At 34.7% G+C, this 21168-nt stretch overlaps 3 protein-coding genes and 1 long non-coding RNA gene across 4 annotated transcripts; 3 read left to right on the forward strand and 1 right to left on the reverse strand.

Annotated features, from left to right (window-relative positions):
* Window positions 1-3851: 3851 nt before the first annotated feature.
* On the reverse strand, window positions 3852-5525 carry LOC111894662 (vacuolar protein sorting-associated protein 53 A). Its single transcript, XM_023890755.2, has 6 exons — window positions 5477-5525; window positions 5032-5126; window positions 4857-4913; window positions 4591-4741; window positions 4443-4513; window positions 3852-4076 (listed from the first exon to the last, which is right to left on the reverse strand). The coding sequence occupies exons 1-6, from the start codon at window positions 5523-5525 to the stop codon at window positions 3852-3854; spliced, it is 648 nt and encodes a 215-aa protein (XP_023746523.1).
* An 8677-nt stretch (window positions 5526-14202) lies between these two features.
* LOC111894657 (uncharacterized) lies at window positions 14203-15392 on the forward strand. The gene is made up of 2 exons (XR_002851287.3): window positions 14203-15028; window positions 15204-15392. It is a non-coding gene; the product is annotated as an uncharacterized LOC111894657 (long non-coding RNA).
* A 1173-nt stretch (window positions 15393-16565) lies between these two features.
* LOC111894658 (zinc finger CCCH domain-containing protein 64) lies at window positions 16566-19282 on the forward strand. Its single transcript, XM_052765993.1, has 8 exons — window positions 16566-16718; window positions 16810-17083; window positions 17212-17339; window positions 17436-17557; window positions 17641-17758; window positions 17834-18599; window positions 18769-18914; window positions 19020-19282. The coding sequence occupies exons 1-8, from the start codon at window positions 16584-16586 to the stop codon at window positions 19146-19148; spliced, it is 1818 nt and encodes a 605-aa protein (XP_052621953.1). The 5' UTR covers window positions 16566-16583; the 3' UTR covers window positions 19149-19282.
* A 523-nt stretch (window positions 19283-19805) lies between these two features.
* Window positions 19806-20624, forward strand: LOC111894663 (uncharacterized). Its single transcript, XM_023890756.1, has one exon. The coding sequence runs from the start codon at window positions 19806-19808 to the stop codon at window positions 20622-20624; it is 819 nt and encodes a 272-aa protein (XP_023746524.1).
* Window positions 20625-21168: the final 544 nt, after the last annotated feature.

Below are 21168 nucleotides of genomic sequence, written 5' to 3' on the forward strand. Positions count from 1 at the left end.
ATCAATCACATGTGATTGATATGATAACTGGCATGTTTAACTTGTATTCCCCCCCCCCCCCCCACACCATAAAACATGTAAAAACATTTAAAAAGGTTAATTCAGGGGTATGACCTCACCTGATGTAAGTGGATCCGACGAAGGTGTCGGTTGGGTGCTCGGTGTCAAGTAAAGACTTGAACACACTTAGTAACCTATTAACATATGATAATATATGTTTACATACAATTAGTAAATATAATACTAATTAATTACATATACGCATCCTAAAGTGCGGAAAACACTTTGGTTAAGTGCTTGGAGTATCCCGAGTAACATTTAAGGGTGTGTATGGCCTAGATAGGGAGTTTACTCTTCAAGAGTAACTCTTTATAGAGTTCACGGCCCCAATACCATGTCCCCATGAGTTTACGGCCGTAAACTCATGGTGGAGGTGTTCCAGGATGCTAAATGGTCTTATCTCACTCATAGAATTAGGCTAGGTCCAAATATAATGCATATGAAGGGGTTTATAGCTTTAAATGGACCATTTGAGGAGTTTATGGCCCAAAACAAGGAGTTTATGGCCGTAAGCTCCCATATGCATGTTCTTTTGGTGTTTTAAGGACTTAAATTGTAGGAAATAAAGTTTTATGCATTTTCCAAGTCAAATGAAGGATTTAGGGTATCATTTGGGCACTTAATGGGAGTTTACGGCCCATGGACCAATTCTATGGGGGTTCACGGCCGTAAACTCCTATTCCCTTGGTTTCTTTAATGTTTAAAGCATTTACTTCAATGGGTTTGCTTCTAGACATTTTTCCAAGGCCATAGGAGGTGTTTGAGGGCATTTCTAACACTTGAATTTGAGTTTACTCCCCATGAAGAGGAGTTTACGGCCCAAGCATGTTATTGGGCAGTAAACTCAAGTTTACTCCCCAAAAGTTAAGTTCAAGGTGTTCTAAGTCCGTTCCCATAAGTCATTTAGCCATATCTAAGCCCTAGGGGTAGTTTGGAGGGGTTTTGGGGCTTAAAAACCCCACTTAAGGGTGTTCACAGTCCAAGAGTGTTCTTGGGCCGTAAACACATAATCTTGCCCCTATTTTATGTCTTAAACTCGAATTTGCATGCTAGCTAAGCTATACAACAAGTTAGGGTAGATTACTTACTCGTTTGGGGCTCGAAACGGACGTTTTTGGCTCGAAAATAAGTTGTAGAGAGAGAGAGAGTGGAGAGAGAGTGAAAAAGTCTCAAATGGACTCCACTCACCCTTATATAGGGGTTTGAGTTGGGGGCTCAGTGGAAATCTACCCGATACTGCCGTTAAACGGGGCTTTTGGTCGCACCCGATTCAGTGGTCGTATCTTGACTTGGTTGAAACTAAAATTTTTAAGGGAATATTGTGGTGTTTCTAATTTGTTTCAACCCTTACCAAGTTATTATAAAAGTACCACATTAATTAACCTCTTCCAAAAGGTTAACGGACAGTTTAATAAAACGAGGCTTATTAACGGAAGGAGGGGTTAAATATGACGGAATAAATTTCGGGTTGTCGCAATTAGTCTCGTCAAATGTTAGACTAAACTCTATCGGTAATCATACTAGGTTTAGTTAAGGGATAATTGTTTTAAGAGTAACGAAGTGTTGTCCGAGTACCGAGTCACCACCATCTCAGGTGAGTGCATAGTTATTTTCATCTTACACATAGATATGAAGTATTATATATAAACTTCGTGCTATGTGTGCATATTATCTGAATACTTGTTGTCTATGCTGGATGAACGTTTTTATACATGTTTTAAATGATTTAAACTGTATACGTATTTTATATATACGAATATGTTGGGTATGACATGGGTAGATGAATGATGAGAGATCAAAGATGATGTGAGTAAACATTGGCAGCTATAGACTTAGTGCCCAATAAATAACATCGGCAACTATGGACTTAGTGCCTACCGGACAAGCACTGGTAGCTATGGACTTAGTACCTGCTAGGAATTGGTAGCTATGGAATTAGTACCTACTAGATAAACATTGGTAGCTATGGACTTAGTACCTGTTAGGAATTGGTAGCTATGGACTTAGTACCTATTAGATAAACACTGGTAGCTATGGATTTAGTACCCGATGAATAAACTATAGCAGCTATGGAATTAGTGCTTTACAAACGAGCATTGGCAGCTATGGATTTAGTGCCAGTCCTATAAACCTGGAAGTAAGGGACCTCGAAATAAACGAATGCACGATATATGACTCTTAGGATAAATCCCTAAGAGTAAAGAAGATAATGGGGATGGGTAATTGGTTTGATTGTTTGATTGTTTAAACATAATAATTATATTATTGTGAGTTGAAAACCCTATGTACTCATCAGGTTTCCCAACCTGACCCACTCAGTTTATTTATTTCACAAGTGTTGTTATGAAGTCACATTACACTGAGAGATTAAAGAGATGCAGATCACTAGTGTAAATAAATGTAAGTTTTGTTTATGCTTATGTTTCTGTATTGACGATGGCATCCCAAACGTTTTAAAATGAATAAAATACGTTTCTTCGAAAATGTTTTGATAATGTATTTATCGTGTTTTTCTGGGAAAAAATGCAACATTTTTATGAAAAGAAGTACTCTGATTTTTACAAAGCATAAACAAAATCGGTCTTTTCGGGCCGTGAAAAATGGGGATGTCACATTGCGACTCCCGAATGGAGCCACGATGCTCATGTGCGACGTGTACAAACATTTGTGTGGCGTGCGCCTCAAACTCCTGTTATAAATAGAAGTGTCCGCAGAACGCCTCTGCACATCTCTCAAGCACCTCCCTCTCTCTTTCTCTCTCTCTAATCGATCCAGTCCATCCTGAGGCAGTCTCTAAAGTTCCGAGTATTGAATCCACCCTACATCAACGAATCACGCTACTAGGGTGAGTTCACGGCCCCACTTTTACCAATTTTAAATGTATTATTTGGGTGGGGGATACATGTTATCAAACTATAATTTTACAAAAATATTATTATTTGTAATATATAAGTAGTTTATACAATACATGAAACGTTAGGATAATATTATGTCCAATAGCTACCGTGCGCAAACTTTAAGAAATATATTATGCCTAGTCGTTATAATGCCTAAAATCACACTGGAGAATTATACATAGTTGTTATGTTGGCCAAATCCCTAGGACAACATAGTACCTAGTCGTTATGCTGGCCAAACTTAAGGATAAGCATTGTACTTAGTTGTTACTTTTCCCTACTATCACTACTAGAAAAACAGCCTTTTACGACGCTCATTGCGCGTCGTAAAGGGCTCGGACGACGCGCAAATGCGCGTCAAGGAAGGCCCTGTCATAAAGAGAGACGACGCGTTTTTGCGCGTCGTCTATAGACGACGCTCATTTACGACGCGCAATTACAACGCGCGTTTACGACACGCAGTGCGTATCAAGAAAGGCCCTGTCATAAAGGAAGACGACACGCATTCGCATTTCGTAACCTTACGACGCGCGTGTTAATGACACACAATGCGTATCAAAAAAGCCCCTGTCAAGAAAGGTCATGTCATAAATGAAGATGATACACATTTTTGCGTATCATAATTTTAAATGTTTAAAAAAAATATTATTTATAGATTTGCTAATTTTCAAATTAAATTTGTATTTAATGTCTCATAATAGAAAATAAAATATCATATACAAAAAATACAATCCATTGCATAAAATTTAATGTCATACAAATAATCGTTCCATGGAAAGATAAAACAAATCAATAGTTGTAACAAAAATTTACAAACTAGTTAGATACAAGAAATATAAAAAAATGTACCCTCAAATGCTTTTCAAAGTCTAATCTCCATATCAGCTCTTCAACTCACTTCTCCAGTTTGTTCTTAGGTTCTCTAAGTGCTCCAGCATCTCTTGCAGTTTCAAAGGCACAAAGAAGAACAGAACGTGATATTATTTTGCCACCTAGATGTTCTTCAGTGATGTGATGAGAATCATACCCCTTCAAAGGCACAAACTGCTTTCCTCTGTCCAAGCGTATGTTAAATGCTGCAACAAACTGCTTTCCTCTGTCTCTTACCCTGTACCTAAGCTGGGATAAAAGAAAGAAGGGTAAAAATGGAAATTAGACTTGCCAAGATAAAAATAAGTTGTAAAATAACATCAAACTTACATACCTGGAGAAATTAGAATACACTTGACACTTGAGAATTTGTTTGATGTTCTTGAACTTATCTCTTAGCTTAGTGATCTTTGGGTTATCTCTGTAACCGTCAAAATGACTACATAACTAGCTGACAGCCTAAAACACAAAAAATCATATATATTAGCACTTCATTAGAAGCAATTTTAACTTGGATGTATAATTTAAATGGGTTGGAAAATTATAACATTCATTGAATACATGTTTTTGTTATTAACTTGTTAACAACTACCAATATACACACATCTTACATACTTCTAACTGTGCAGAAGCCTCTTTATATTGTCGTTTTGAAGCCATTACTTGAAGTTGTTCGATGGCAGACAATGTCATATTAAAATAGGGATAATTTTTTAATGCAATATTTAAAATATGACATATTTTTTGAACAAAAAAAACTAACCAAGCATATTAAGACGATGGAGGGCAGTGATTGTAGTTGTGATGTGTTTTTTTGCAAAATCCAGCTTTTTGATGTCACGACATATTTCCTGAACCATTGTTTCACTTTGTTCAGCTTTGGTTTTAATTTCTCTAACTTTATACATGAGTTCCTACAATTAATGATAACAATAGAGGCAACATAATGAGATTGATTCGTGGAAAAAAGAAAGTCTATTGATTTTTAGTATATAAGAGACATAATTGACAACAACAATCTACACAGACCTGAACAACACGTGTAGCTGCAGCCAAATCCTCCTTTGCCTTTGTACCTGAATTACTCTGGATAAAACAATATCCATAAAAAAAAGTGATGAGATTACACTCAACTCAATGAATGAATGACTACATTACCTAATCACATAGTCATTTGAAGGGGGGATATTATAAAGATAATCACCTGTTGACGGACAGCAGCAAGAATTTCTGTATCCACAACACGTATCTCATTGTGTACTTTTTGCATCAGTGGCTCCACACCCGATAAAGATGCTTCTGCATAGTGAATATTCCATAATGTGAAACTAAGAGAAACACTTACTAAAAGAAGATTCACCATAAAGATCAACATATATATGTAACTTGGGGTTATTGTACAATTGGACATCAAGTAATTTCATATGATAGACATTGCTTTGTAGGTGTAGGTGTGCCTACAAAATGATGAAGCATTAAACTTTTATAATTTCTCAATTCCTAAAGGAGTCTTAACTATTTTTAAGTACATTACTGCTTTGTAGGTGTAGGTGTGAAATAAGCAATAGTTCTCTGCTGTCGGAACTTTTAAGAAGACAGTATATCACTATGATCTGATCTTGAATCCAAAGAAAGTGAGATAAACTGACCTATAGGGAACATCTGGTTGATGTAGTCCAAAGTACTCGACTTCTCCATTCTCTCTCTACTGAAAGCTCACCACTCCTCCAAACCTTGTTAAAACTATGTCGCTCTTTAATTACTTTAAGACCTCCATCGGAACCTGTAGAATTTTGTCACAAGATGAATAGTTAAAGGTCAAAGAAACATACAGATGCATAGGAAGAAAGAACTTACATATTTATCAAGTTGTCTGATAAAACAAATCATTATTCATGTGTCAATACCAACTGTTGTTACATGAGAAAATCAACAACCTTGATAAGGTCAAATATCTCCCATGTTGCCCTATTATCTCCCTTTAAGGACCGAATGTTATTGCTCTTTAAGGACTAGATTGTCCTGGCTCAAGCATTTTATCAAACACTTGGTATGCATGGTGAAACTTTCTTTCAAATTTCAATATCAACTGGTTGGGTATCACTAAATGTTGTTGTTGGGATATGAAATAGGCAAGTCAGTTGCCCCACATCTCATATTGCTTGCATAATCATCACCAAACTGAGATAATGTGTGCCAAATCCAACCAAATGTTAAATCACAACAGAAGGAACAAATATATTTCCAAACCCCTAAATGTGACAATTTTACAAATCATAATCAAAGAAACCACTTCCCTTAACATGAATCTGATCACCTAAATTGGACCAAACATGAGGCGATAGATAATACACACACACGTTTCAATGGGGAAGCTTGAGGTGGCATCTTCATGCCAAGAAGGCATGACAAGGGCATCTTCTAAACCATAACAACGATTGCATTAATGAAAGAAATAATAATCCGCGTATCCAAGAAGAAGAACAAAAGCAACGAAATCAATAAAATCTCAACTCTAGTAATGCGAAAAGTAAAAAAGCACAACAAATAAATAAATATAACAATTATAATCACTAGAATACACCAACTATGAATACCGACTGATTTTATTGGGCAAAAAAAATCAACCACTTACTTCAATTGGAGTAGACCAAAAACATAAATATGGAGATAGGATTGTCGATACTTATCTTGGTGGTGGACTGTGGCACGGCCGACGACATCATACAAATCAGCGACTCCTATTGCTTTCGCCCAAGTGAGTCTCCAACGAACATCACCGCCCCTCGACTTCGTTCACTGTCTCCGCCCCTTGACTTCCTTCACAGGCAATGAAGTAATTACATTCTCAAAAGCTACTTATAGAGATTCCAAAGCTGATGATTTACATATTTCAAGCAGTTCAAGGAGGCTTTTCCCGTTTTCAAGACAAATATATTTAATCGAGTGTCTATATTGGTCACATGCATGAAACTCAAATTTAGAAGGTGCAATTACCTACCATTTGACAAGGAAATAAGAGTCAAACTTAAACCCATTACAAAATATTATATCTTTTATACGATCATGTTATGTTAGAAGTAAGATTACTTACTTTGGTACCCTTACATGACTTGCAAGAACACAGTATGCCAATACCTTTGATAACTCCTTGTAGATTACTTCCCTGTAACAAAGACAATGCTCAATCATTTATCATTTGATTCATTTCCACAACTAAAAACTTGACAACTTTTATGAGATTATCAATATGAAACGCACATTAATTTATATATGGACTGCTTGATTGAACGAGGATTAATATGACAAAATCAAAGTAATAAATATTCTTAAACAATTTGAAATAGCTCAAGAATATCAAGTAGAAGCTTAGGAATTTTGAATTAAAGCCTAAAGTAAAGGATACAGAATGAAAAGACATCTTGCAATCAGACCTTATGGGGCAATCTTACATGGAACCTCATGTTAGCAAACATCTGAGTAGTTTGGCATACTTACACGTAGCTATGAAGTCGCAAAAGAATGTTTTTATGCATGAAAGATTTTCACGAGGAAGAAAGTTTTAATTTTTAAATGGTATTCTTGCATTAAATTTGGTTAAATGTTTATGAAAGATGCTAAATCAAGAACCCATAACTACTCCTCAAGCTTAAAGCTTACATATTTCCACTATGTATACATGTATATCCAGAAAGAAGGAGTAAGGACCAATAATTATACTGAATCTAATATGAATTCCTTTCCTAAAGAAATCCCAAAGGTCACTTACACAGATGGGATGGCCCCTAACTGCCTAAATAACTATACTGAATCTAATATGAATTCCTTTCCTAAAGAATGATTATCAATTCTCATTGAATATTCTACCTTTGTACCTTATTGGCTCAAAATAGATACAGAAATATAAAAACTTTGTTCTAATTCACATGCAAACATATAAGAGATACAAGTGAAACAACAAAAAATGAACTATGATAGATTGGTAGGCAAGGGTACCTCGAGATTGTAGGAAACTTGAAAACCCTCAAGCAGACCAATCTCAAGACCCATATAAATAGGCACCCACGTTCCAATTTGGAAAATTGGATTTATGGTGTCAAAAAAGTAGAGAGAAAATCAAGATATTAAGGGAGATAGGGAATTAGGAATAGCATTGGTTTAATATGTATATATATACCAAGAATTATAACATCAGTTGATGTGATAGCTCCAAGACAATTTGACTCCTTTGCTGTTAAGCCAAATATAGAAAGATTGTGAAAAGACCATGTAAATGTATGAATAGATGCTATTTTTATAAGAAAGATTGAAAAAGGAACAAAGGGTACTTGCCTTCTAGATTGTCAAGGATATAAGTCATTTGGATCTGGTGGTTTGGTAAACATGCAACTAGTCCCACTTCAATACAGTCAGAATAAGATAATTTGTATGCAGTTGAAACAGCTGTAACATAAACTGCACATAGTTCATATGCACAGAGGAGTGCAACAGCTAGAAGAAGAAGAACAGCAACAGCTCCTATTCATGAAACAGGCATTTGTACCCTTTAGTATCTTTTAGAAATGCATGATATATATATATATATATATATATATATATATATATATATATATATATATATATGTGTGTGTGTGTGTGTAATATGTTGTAAACTTAAAGAAAAATGGATATGGGATATTTGGATCATACTTGAGCTTTGCCACTGTGTTCGCCACCAGAGCATTATGATAAATATATTACAACTTTGTCATATCACCAAAAAAGATTATAAAATAGAAAAAGGTATATAAATCAGTACCACTTGAAATCTGTAACATATGAAAACTCAAATGCTGAGGAACATGAGATACAAACAACAATTTCATATGAGAAGATGATTTCATCTAGCCATGAGGAACCAACCCAAGAATTTCGCTCATCAGAGGAGAGATCTTATTCAAAACCTCAAAAAGTTATGCAAGATTTATCTGGTCAATCTTTAGATAATGTTTCAGAAGAAGAATCCGCTTGAACATAATTACACTCTTTGTACTTCAGAGTTTTGGGAATATGCTTGAACAGAAAATGTTTTCTGATCTTATGCAGTGGAACCACAACTGATGAGCCGGTTTTAGAGAAAGAAAGAGAGAATATTCCTACCCAATCAAAATATTTCAAGAAACAAAATGGAAGTGAATCTGAAAAGCATCAGGCATCAATCTCTTCAACAAAACTCGTCTCTGTTGAAAATAAAAGGATAAGCACCTTACTAAATAATCTTGCACCTGGAAAAAGGTGAGACTTTCATTTAATACAAGTAGCTTTATCAAATATTTTGAAGAAGAAAATCTCATTCCCATTTGTAAGACTTTTGCAGGGAGTTTGGTTCTAAAATCATAGAGTCTGGTAGCAAGTTTGTTGGTATATCATTATCAAGCCCACTTAATTTCATGGTCTAGTGACCAAAGCCCCCTTCGATTTTACTAAGAACTGAAACCCTAGTTCCAGTAAAAGTCGTACCCCTTTTTGGGGATACAACAGATAAACTACTAATTTTGAAAAAAAATCCTTAGATCAAGAGTAAGGGGTGTACTTAGAGGAGTGGAAGAGAGAGAAGAGGAAGGCGAAGACGGATATTGGGACGGCAGGTGAATGCTCTCGGCATCACCGCAAATCTGATTCACATACCTGTTGAAGAAGTAGAGAACGTTTGACCATCGTTCACTGGAAGTGAAAGGGTAGAACGGCGATGAAAGCACCTGCCATTGACGATGACAGATTGAGATAACTCAATCAATCATGATATGAAGGCATCAAGATTGTCGATGATCGTAGCCTTGGATCTTTGATTGAGAAGTTGCACAACAGTGTGAGGATAGTGAAAGATGCGTCAAAACGCTTAGGGCAAACAGGGTAGCGGGCTTTTCTAATTTTTTGGCTTTTCTTTTCCCGCTTATAACTAAGGAACGCGCGTTCATTAAAATTATAAAGCGACACTTATAGAGGGCGCGCATTTAAGATACAGCGCCCTCCGTGTTTTTAATTTTTTTTCTTATGACATTAATTTAAGGGCACGCAATAATGCGTGACCTAAATCCTTAAATTTTCTGAAGAGATGACAATTTTTTAATGTCACTCTCGTTTGCGTAACATAAATCAATGAGTGTCGTGGTATGCGCGTCGTAAAAGGCTGTTTTTCTAGTAGTGTATCCTATCAATATCAAAATCATAATAATTATTATATGTATATGGTTATATATATATATATATATATATATATATATATATATATATATATAGTATATCAGAATAATTATGTAATAAAACTATATTAAAGGAAAACTTAAAGATAAGCAATGTACTTAATTGTACTTTGTCTTAATATCCTATGAAAGAAAATCAATACAAAAATAATTATTTATATGTGTATTGTTATGTGTGTGTATATATATATATATATATATATATATATATATATATATATATATATAAAAGGAAATCATACTAAAGGAAAAATTAAGGTTAAACAAAATAGTTGGTAAATGAGTATCATTATTCATCATTTAGATGATTAAGTTCAGCTAACTTCGGGACTATAACTGTTAATCTTAAGTGATCGTTAACGATATGTATATATTTATACGGGGTTGACTCCCCCACCTGCGGGTGCTAGCTACAACCCCGACATGCAAAACTTTATAGTCTTTCGACGTCTAATGAAGCATCGTGGTGGGGCAAATATCAAGTCAATAGCTCGATTATAGGAACTCAATGTAACATTGTCCATCAACCTTAATTAATTAAATAAACTATATAGAGGAAAATGCCTTGAAAGTAGTCATAGTATGAAAAGGATAAGGAAAAGGATAAAAATCTATAAAAGGAAAAGTTATATGATAAGTACGAACGAAGTAATTTATCCTAGGAAAATAAGATATAAAGAATATGAATCTTTTAAAATATGAAATGATAAAACTATTCTAAAAGTATAAAGCCATAAAGACCTGTGAACTCACCAATATTATGTTGACGTTTTCAAAACCCATGTATTCTCAAGAAAAGGAGTATCGGAGGCAGTGTAGTGTTGAAGGAAGTCAACAAGTGACTGCTGTAAATATTCTTTGTTTAGTTTATGATTAGGAAGTTTGTTTGGCAGTCAAACAATGTAACATATTGTTATTAATAAATAAAGAAATATTTGGGTTATATTTGTGTGTATTGTTCAATATACATGCCTCCAAGATCCAACATCCTAACGTCGCATGACCCGACGCTTTTGCCGTTGGCGGGGAGTGTGACAGATTGGTATAAGGGCTACAGGTTATAGTGAACTAGTAATTCCTTAGAAACTACGACTATAACCCAAGCAATTCATGTACTACTATGTAAGGTCATACACAAGCAAACACATAATTAGTTATTAATTATAATTGGGCTATGTAAGATTTATCTAAAGCAATTAAGCAAACACAATTATGATCACAATTATGTTCTCCAACACAGCTAAGTTTGCTACTTTTATTACTTAATTTATATGTGGTTACTCCTAGCTCTAGCAATTTAATGGTCACTAAACTATTAGGTAAACAAGTTCATGTAATTTAATGGTCACTAAGCTACTCTAAACTTGAATTTAAGCAGCAAAGTTACAAACTTTAACATGTTAGGTAATGATAATCAAACACAAGCATAAATCCAACTTTATAAAATCTAGTAAATACTAAACTAACTCATAGATTCAGGGTTTCATCTAGCTAAATGAAAGTAAACTAGTTTAGCTACTCATAGCTGAAATCAAACACACAAGTTCATAAGAAATTGACATGGCTAAATTAATGTAAACCGAATGTAGAGTTATAGTCTTCAAATTATTGATCTTCAAGCAATATCTCCTTCCAATGTATGTTTTTTGCAGGTTTCTGACCTCTAAATTCAAGTATCTCTGAATATCCTTTATCTAAAAGCTCTTTCAATTGATAATGCAAAGGGATATATATATATATATATATATATATATATATATATATATGTGTGTGTGTGTGTGTGTGTGTATACAGTTTTCACAAAATCGTGGCTCACATCGTGAGATAGGAGTCCCACGTCGTGAGCTTGTCACATCCGGTCCTTATTATTCAAGAGTGTCTTAATTGGCTGCAAAATGTAAATTAATTCAGTAAGTATCACACATCTTTTGCAATTAACCAAAATATTACTCAAAATGTATTAAAATATTACCTAAAAGTATTTATAAATATGGAAATATCAATGGTGGACAAGGAGATGAAGAAGGCAAGATACCATGAGATGATGAGGAGTGATATTCCGCAATTTGTGAGCCGATCTAGTTGAAGGACATTGGAGGATATGATTGTGAGAGCCAGAGAGAGATTGATCTTGGAGTGAAGCTTAGAGATCCAGAATTAGCACTTTTTTTGCAAGCCATTGAAGGTATAAGGTTTTTAGCTTGATAAATCCTTGTGTGGATCCAGTTTGGGTTGATTTATGACTTATTTTGGTCCCTTTTGGTTGGTCCTTGTGAGTAAAGGTCATTCCAAGAGTTTAGCCTCTAGATCTGGACGTTTTAGAGGTCCCTGATGCATAAAAATGTCACCTTTATGGGTTTTGTGTATCCATGCAACAAAGTTGATGTCTAATTTTATGGAGCTAAGATGCTATATTTGGACTTTGGAGTATTTTTAGCCATGCAATGGCTTAAAGCCTTCGACTTTATGGGTTAGGACCTTAATGTGAAGATATCTTGTGGATCAGATAGTAAGTTATGAAGTGATTAAGTCATTTTGCCAAAGATTTGGGATTAGACCGGTATGTAGGGCGTACTCCTAGGTACGTTGAGCATACTGGTTGCGAGATGTGTTTGCATTGATCGCGTACGCAGCTCGTACGAGCTTGGTACGCCAAGCGTATGCTAGTCTGGGCCGAAGAGATTGTGGATTTGTATTTTTGGGCCATGCTTTAGACTATTAAGATTTGGGCCTTTGTATGGCCATTAGACTACTGATTTTGGACTTGCTTGTACTTTTGGGCTTCCTTTGATTTAGGCCCATAATGGGTTTTGGGCCCAATTTGGAAGATTGGTCCATATTGGGCTTTAGGTTGCCAAATAGGATTTGGGTCTTTTGAATATTGGATTGGTCCTTGGTTTTGGGCTATGTAAGAACAAGGATAAAATGGTATTTTACCCTGGTTATGGGCTAGGCAGCTTAGACTCTTGGTCTTGGGTCGGGATCCAATTATTAATTGGACATTATTTCGATGATGATAGCGCAAGGATCTTCCGGACCAGCCGACGATTTTTATTTTGAGTATTTCAGCAGCTAGAGGTGAGTTTCCTCACTGTGTTTAGCGGGTCGAAGGAACCAATGCCAACTCATGGTTTGTTAAGTTAGGATGCTAGATATTTGCGTGACTCTTGCATGTGTTATGTGCTTATATGCTAGAGGTGAGTTTCATCACTGTGTTTAGCGGGTTGAAGGCACTAATACAAGCTCATGGTTTGTTATGTTAGGATGCTAGATGTTTGCGTGACTCTTGCATGTGTTATATGCTTGTACGCTTAACGGGTGGGGACCGATGACCATTTTGTAAGCTATTTATCTTTGTGATTATTGCATGTGTTATGTGTTTATCTGTTTATTTGTTATATGTATATCGGACGAGGCCCGATGACTAACAGATATGTATACCGAGCAGGGCCCTTTATGTGTTTATTATGTATGGTAAGTGGTATTTTGGGTAACTCACTAAGCTTTGTGCTTACCGTTTTCAGTCTATGTTTCAGGTACTTCTGGTTCGAAGGGGAATAGTTTGGGATGACTGCAGTGTACACACCACTTCATTCCGTATTTTGTGATTACTCTGATGTTTTATGATGTATTTGCTACACTTTATTCCACCATTTTTTCATGATGAGGTTTTGGATAATAATTTTATTAATTTAAAAACGAAAATTTTTTGGATAATGGTTTCATTATGATGTATTTGCTACCCTTAGTTCTACCATGGTCTGTACTTTGTAACCTATGTTTCTGTATCGATTATGACATCCTTAGAATTTTATTGAGACAATCACTTGTACTCAAAATATTTAAAATGTATTGGGAATTTTCGCATCAATGATAATAAAATTTTAAGGGGGTGTTTGGATTAGCTTTTTAGCTTATTGTTTATAACTTATTTGTGGTGAGAATAAGCAATAAGCAATAAGCATGGGGAAGGATGTTTATTAAAATTAGCTTATTTAGCTTAATAAACTGGATTTTATCCAAACACTCAAATTATCTTATTGTGAAAATAAGCAATAAACACCTCTTTTTTTCCTATCCAAACAACCCTAATAAGGATAAAAGAAAAGTTTTAATTGGGAATTTCTGCATCAATGATAATGGAGGTAAACACATTCTTCACAATCCTTCTCCATTGCTAGTATACTATGCGACCAACATCGTCATATTCTCATAAAACCACCCCCATCGCAGCTGACAACCACCACCGTTTACTCCTCACCGAGCCCTAATCGGAGACATATCCATTGTCGCCGTCAGCCAGCAATCACCAATTGAATTGGATTTCACAATCGAAGACATCTCAAATGATCGATTCCCCTGCCCGAAAATCACGTATTATGTTCCAATCGAACGAACAAACCAGCTTTAGTGTTAGTTTGGATGTTGTTGCGATCAACAATCGGCTTTACACTATAAAAAAAATCACAATGAAAAATTGAATCATCATCAGCACCATCTCCACTTCCGGATATAGAGCTATTTCTCTTAATTGTTGAGGCTATGAACTATAAGATCCAGCTTCCTATACAAAGAAATTTGGATTCTTCGATCCCATCGATGATCTTTTCGTAATCCTTGATTTTTTTTTGGAATTGGTAAGGTGCGTCAACTAATTGATGCAACTAACAGTAGGTTTTGAACTTTTGAATAACTCATTGGAGCGATTGATTGTTTATTTCAACAGTTCATACATATCATCGTTTCTGCTAAATTTCCTAATGTGTTTTCGATTCCTAATTCAACCCAGTTTAATGAATTTTAGTGTGTATTCACTCCCAGGTGTAGGTAAATCATGTTTGTTGTTGCAATTCACCGACATGAGGTTTTAACCAGTTCATGACTTGACTATTGGAGTCGAATTTGGTGGTCGTACGGTCGCCATTGATGGTAGCCCATTAAGCTTCAGATTTGGATATTGTATGTGTTTTTTAACTTGTATCATTTGCTTGATCCTTGTTGCTACTATTTAAATGACTTCTAGTTTCCTAATTCTTCAATCGATCATGCCATGTAATATGTAGATTTTTACTTTTTCTGCGTACTTTCTTGATGATCATTATAATGATTCATAAATTAATTTAATATGCATCAGGATAGCCAAGAATCATTCAGATCAATCGCCAGATTGTATTGCAGAGGAGCAGCCAGAGCTCTTTTGGTTTATGGCATCAACATGTAGCTATCAAATCATATCATATGTAACGGTTTTCGTATATACAAGTTGAAGTTGTATTCATTATCTATTTTGTTTAACTGATTTCATGAGAAAAATATTCAATCATATAGTTGGATGGTTTTAAGATGCAAGACAATATGTCAATCCCAACATGACAATCATAGGTCTCCAACCACTATTTCTGCCAAGAGTAGAACATTGATTGTTTCGTAGAAAAAGATGAATCTTTTGCTTTTTTTTTTTAAAAAAAATTAAAGATCATTGGTTATTAATCATTTAAAATAAAAATAATTGACATATTGGATCTCATATTTATAATACGTCTCTAACGCGTTGTTTCTGGGTTCTACTTAAGGAGAGATACGGATTGATATAGAGGGAAAGTGAGGGATGTCAAAGGAAAATCGTGTTCCAAAGTTTCATTAATGGAAGGAAAGTGAGGGGAAAGAAAGGATTTCGGAGCCATATTTTACTTCGAAATTAGGCAAATTTTGGAAGAAAGTGAGGAAAAAGAAAATCTTTAAGTTTATTTTCTTTTTCCTCTTACCTTGGGAACACAAAAACTTAAAATTTTTCTTTTATTTCATTCAAACTAGAAAACATGGAATAAATTCTTTCCCATCCCTTTCTTTCTCTCAATATTTTACTTTCCTTTACTTTATTGAATTAAAAAAAAATACCTAGGGACAAGGCTAAGCTTATGTTAACAACTAGTTATGAGACCCACGTATTACATGGGTTAATTTAAAATATATATATATATATATATATATATATATATATATATATATATATATATATATATATATATATATATATATATATATATGAAGGTTTAAATAATTGGGAACTATGAATTTATAATAAAATAAAAAAAAATAATGAATTATTAAAATTAAATTTTTTATCTTTTAAATTTAAACAAATAATTTAAATAAATATACAAAATAAACAATGAACTTTAATTTAAAATTTTCAAAAGTAGAATGTAAGTTTATTAATGAAATTGATATTTATTTATTATTATATTTATTGCAATTATTACATTAAAGTATTATATAAAATTTAATAAAATAAAAAACTCATAAAATAAGATGTGAAAAAAAATTAATTCAAAATTATCACAAATTAACATTTATGAAAAAAAAAAAAAACATGTTATGGCAAAACAATTCTTTATTTATTCGGGACGACGTATTTTTGTATGGAAGCCCATTTTCAACTCAAAGCTTTATAAGAAGTTTGATTTTGCTTATTGGGCCATTTGGCCCAAATGAAAAGCTCAACTAAAGCTCCATGGGCCAACCGCCGCCGATGATCTCAAACTCTCCTCCGGTCTCCTTCTCTATCCCTCTAATGGCGCCTCCAAGGATTCTATTGACTGGAGATCCCCTTGGCCACCTAAATCAGCTCTTCAAACGCGTTTCGTCGGTATATATACAAACACAATCATTTATATGTTAATATGCGTAAGAATTGATATTAAGTTTTTTGAATTTTGCACTTTGTTTTGTGGTTTTAGGTTAATAAATCAACCGGTCCATTTGATGCCGTATTATGCGTCGGGCAGTTCTTCCCGGAATCGTCCGAGCATTTGGAGGAGCTGACTGAGTACGTAGAAGGTCGGAAGAATATCCCGCTACCGACCTATTTCATCGGCGATTATGGAGCTGGAGCTGCCAAGGTCCTATCAGCTGCTGCGAAGGAGTCTGGTAATCAAGGGTTTAAGATGGATGGCTTGAAGATTCGGGATAATTTGTACTGGTTGAAAGGCAGTGGCAAGTTCACACTCCATGGTATGTTTTTGATTGTTAGAATGCATAATAAATCTATAATGCAATAGAAATGTACTTGTTATCTTCCAACTTCTTTTCGTTTCAGTAGTTACCTAACTGTGATTGCTGATTACCGTACTCATATCTAGGTTTATCTGTGGCATACTTGTCCGGTAGGCGATCACCAAGTGGTCTAATTTATGGAACTTATACTCAAGATGACATCGATGCTCTGAGGGCATTAGCTGAAGAACCTGGAATCATAGACATATTCCTCACATATCCTTCTTACCTCTTTCACTCCATTCTATTTCTTATAGTTACATGGGTGATGAGTTTATATCATAAGGTTTCATTTCCTTAACTACTACTTACTAATGAATGGCCCGATGGAATCTTGAATAGAGCTTCAACATCCAATATTCCTCCAGGAATATCAGATTCCACAGGTAGTGATGCTGCAATATCAGAGCTAGTTGCAGAAATCAAACCCCGGTAAGTTTAAAATTCAAATCTTACAAGTTTATTTATGGTTGATCTCAATTACAGTTGCTCTTATGGTCTATGGTCTATGGTAGGTACCATGTTGCAGGATCTAAGGGTGTATATTATGCCAGAGAACCATATATGAATGATGATGCTGCACATGCAACCCGTTTTATTGGATTAGCCCCAGTAGGAAATGCATCTAAGCAGGTTGGTTTTACACTTTAGTCAACTATTTAACTATTATTAATCCTCATTTTCTTGCTATGTGTAAATTTCTCTCAGAAATTTATTCATGCAATTTCTCCAACTCCAGCATCTACCATGTCTTCTACTGAGATATCTACTAAACCACCAAACACCACCTTATCTCCATATACTCAAGCAGAACCAGAAAAAAGATCTGCTGAAAGTCTTTCAGATTCACAGTATTGGCGATATGATGTCTCAAAAAGACAAAAACTTGGAAGTGGTGAGAGTGATAAGTTGTGTTTCAAATTCATTTCTTCCGGTTCTTGTCCACGTGGCGACACGTGTCACTTTCGCCATGATATGGAAGCAAGGGAACAATCCATGAGAGGTGTATGTTTTGAGTTTTTGAATAAAGGGAAATGTGATAGAGGTGAAGATTGCAGCTATAAACATAGTTTGCAGGAAAAAGGAAATTCAAGATCAAAGGAATGTTGGTTTTGTTTATCGAGTCCAAATGTGGAATCACATTTGATTACCAGTGTTGGTGAGAATTGCTACTGTGCTCTTGCTAAAGGGCCATTGGTTCAAGATCATGTACTTATATTACCAATTGAACATCTACCAAATACTCTCACTTCACCTCCAGAATGTGAGATAGAGTTGGTTAGATTTCAGAAGAGTCTTAAAGATTATTTCAAGAGCCATGGAAAAGAAGTTGTTTTCTTTGAGTGGGTTTACATAAGAGCAACTCATGCTAATCTACAGGCCATTCCAGTTCCTTTATCAAGAGCATCTGCTGTTCAGGATATCTTCAATTTAGCTGCTGAAAAGTTGGGATTCAAGTTTATGGTGCTTAAAAGTAAGTGGCTGTTTCTTTTTTACTTAATGAGCTTAATCTTTTAAATACTTTTTTTCTTGATCTTGATGGAATGACTTAATGGGTTAAGCCAAAAAAAAAACTGACTTAATGTAAGGGTAAAATGGTCATTAGGTTGAATCTTGATCCTTTTTTATTATTATTATTGTAGGTGACAAGAGTTCAGAGGGAAGAAAATTGGTGCGTAGGGAGTATGATGGAAAAAGTAGTTTATTTTATGTGGAACTCCCTGGAGGTATAATATTATCACATGTGGTTGAAGAGAATGAGAAATTTCCAGTGCAATTTGGTCGTGAGGTAATAAATTATTATTATTATTATTATTATTATTATTTGGTGTATAAAATTTATGGATATATAATGGAAATGGGAATTTTTTTTTTTTTTTTTTGTGAATTGCAGGTTTTGGCAGGGTTGTTAAACATGGCAGATAGGGCTGATTGGCGGAATTGTAAGCTTAGCAAAGATGAAGAATTAAAAATGGTTGAAAGATTTAAGACGAGTTTCCAAGAATATGATCCGAATAACTAATTCATGAATGTGTATTGAGCATAGGAAAGATTGTGGAAAGTTGTTTACATGATCCAATTGACCAAGTCATTTTTTTTTCATCTTTTTTTGGTGTGGAAAACGTTATTGGTAAAAAAAAATCTTATGATTTCTAATTTTCTATGCTCTAAAATGTAGTAGAGGTTGACTTGTCAAATAGGAGTAGTTTAATAATATTATATTACTAAGTTGATCAAATACTAGAATTAATCTTATTAATATATTCGGATGATAAAACAGCCCCTTTGAGAAAATTTTATCCTGGTTTTGTAAAACATCAAGTAGCATGTATTTTCAATCACAAAACATAACTAATTCATCAACATACATAGTATAAATGAATATTAAAAGAGCCAATTCATCAACATCAATGTTATGTGAAAAATGATATTGAATTGGAGAAATTTAACATCAAATTTGATTGAAAAATTGAGTTTTGATTTTGGGTTGGAGTGGAGTGGGGAGATGTTTAAGTTATAAGTAGATGTTTTTTCGTTTCACTGTTCGAGGGTATTATTGTCCTTCACAATATAACATCTTTTCCCTTTAAAAAAGACGTCAAAGAGTTGATACGTTGTAAAACCCACCATAACCCTACCCCTGCGGCGCCGGAAACAACTCCCAAGTTCGATCCTACGCATGGCTCCAGTTACCTCCGGCGAGGATCAATCAAAACAGAGAATCCATCGAGATACAGTCAGGAAAGCTCTCATGTCTTTGATTAAATGGAAAAGAAAGCAAGTCTCCGATCAGAAAGAGTCGATTTCCGGCGACGTTGATGATTTCATCTATCTTCTCTTAACTCTCAAGAAAATCCCAAACAAAGACTTCACCAAAAGCCCTAACAAAATACCCATTCCCCACTCTCTACAAACTTCGCCGGAATTCTCCCGCAGTTGTCTCATAATCGATGACCGGCCAAAACCCAACTCTCAGAAACTAACCGTCGAATTCGCCGACAAAAAAATCAAATCTTTAGGCATACCCATCTCGAAAATCCTCAAACTCTCCAAGCTCAAATCAGATTACAGATCATTTGAATCAAAAATGGAACTATTAAACTCATTCGATATCTTCTTGGCTGACCGGCGAGTAATCGACATGCTGCCGGGGATATTGGGCAAGGTGTTCTACAAGAACAAGAAAAAGATTCCGGTGCCGGTGGAATTAAAGCGAGATGGCGATTGGAAAGAGGAGATTGAAATGGGGTTTTGTTCTTCTTTGTTGTGGTTAAGTAAAGGGACTTGTAGTGTGGTGAAAGTGGGTAAATTTGAAGGAATGGATGTGGAGGAGATTGTTGATAATGTGGTGGCTGCCGTCGATGAAGTGGTGGAGGTGGTGCCTAAGAAATGGGTGGGGGTGAAATCGTTTCATTTGAAGTTTTTTGATTCATTAGCATTGCCGATTTATCAAAGAAAGGAGGATCTTATTCGTGAGAATGGGATTACAAAAGTGTAGGTGAAATATGAATCAAATTCTCAAGTTTTGTTTTGTTTTTGTTGGTGGTTGTATTTGCACTAGAAATACATTTTTATGATTGTTGAACTACATCACATTTAACAGTTAAAAGTAGTTGTTGGACATAAGTTATGGTCTTAAGTATGTGTTGTTTTGTTTTAGGTTTTTATTTAAAATGATTAATCAAAATAAGTTATCATTCTAGATTTATACTCTATTATTTTTACTAAATTTTCTATGCTTTAAGCATGTAATCCTTATAAACTGTCACCATTATAGGTTATCAGCAAAGATTGATAAATTAATGGAAATTCTTTTAGTGTCATGGTTTTTTTTTTTTTTTTTTTTTTTGCATTCTCGTTTATAATGTCATTCTCATTGGTTTTTTTTTGGATAATAATAACTTATATTATATAAAACATAAAAGCTTAAAACCTTTTAACATCATATTTTCTTCTCTTTCTTTATTGCAAACGGGAGTTTTCGCCTTTTCATTTTGGGCACATATCTTTCCTTCTGTTTCTTTTCTTTACTAATATCTTAT

This window comes from Lactuca sativa, chromosome 8, assembly GCF_002870075.4.
Source record: "Lactuca sativa cultivar Salinas chromosome 8, Lsat_Salinas_v11, whole genome shotgun sequence".
NCBI classification, from domain to species: domain Eukaryota; kingdom Viridiplantae; phylum Streptophyta; class Magnoliopsida; order Asterales; family Asteraceae; genus Lactuca; species Lactuca sativa.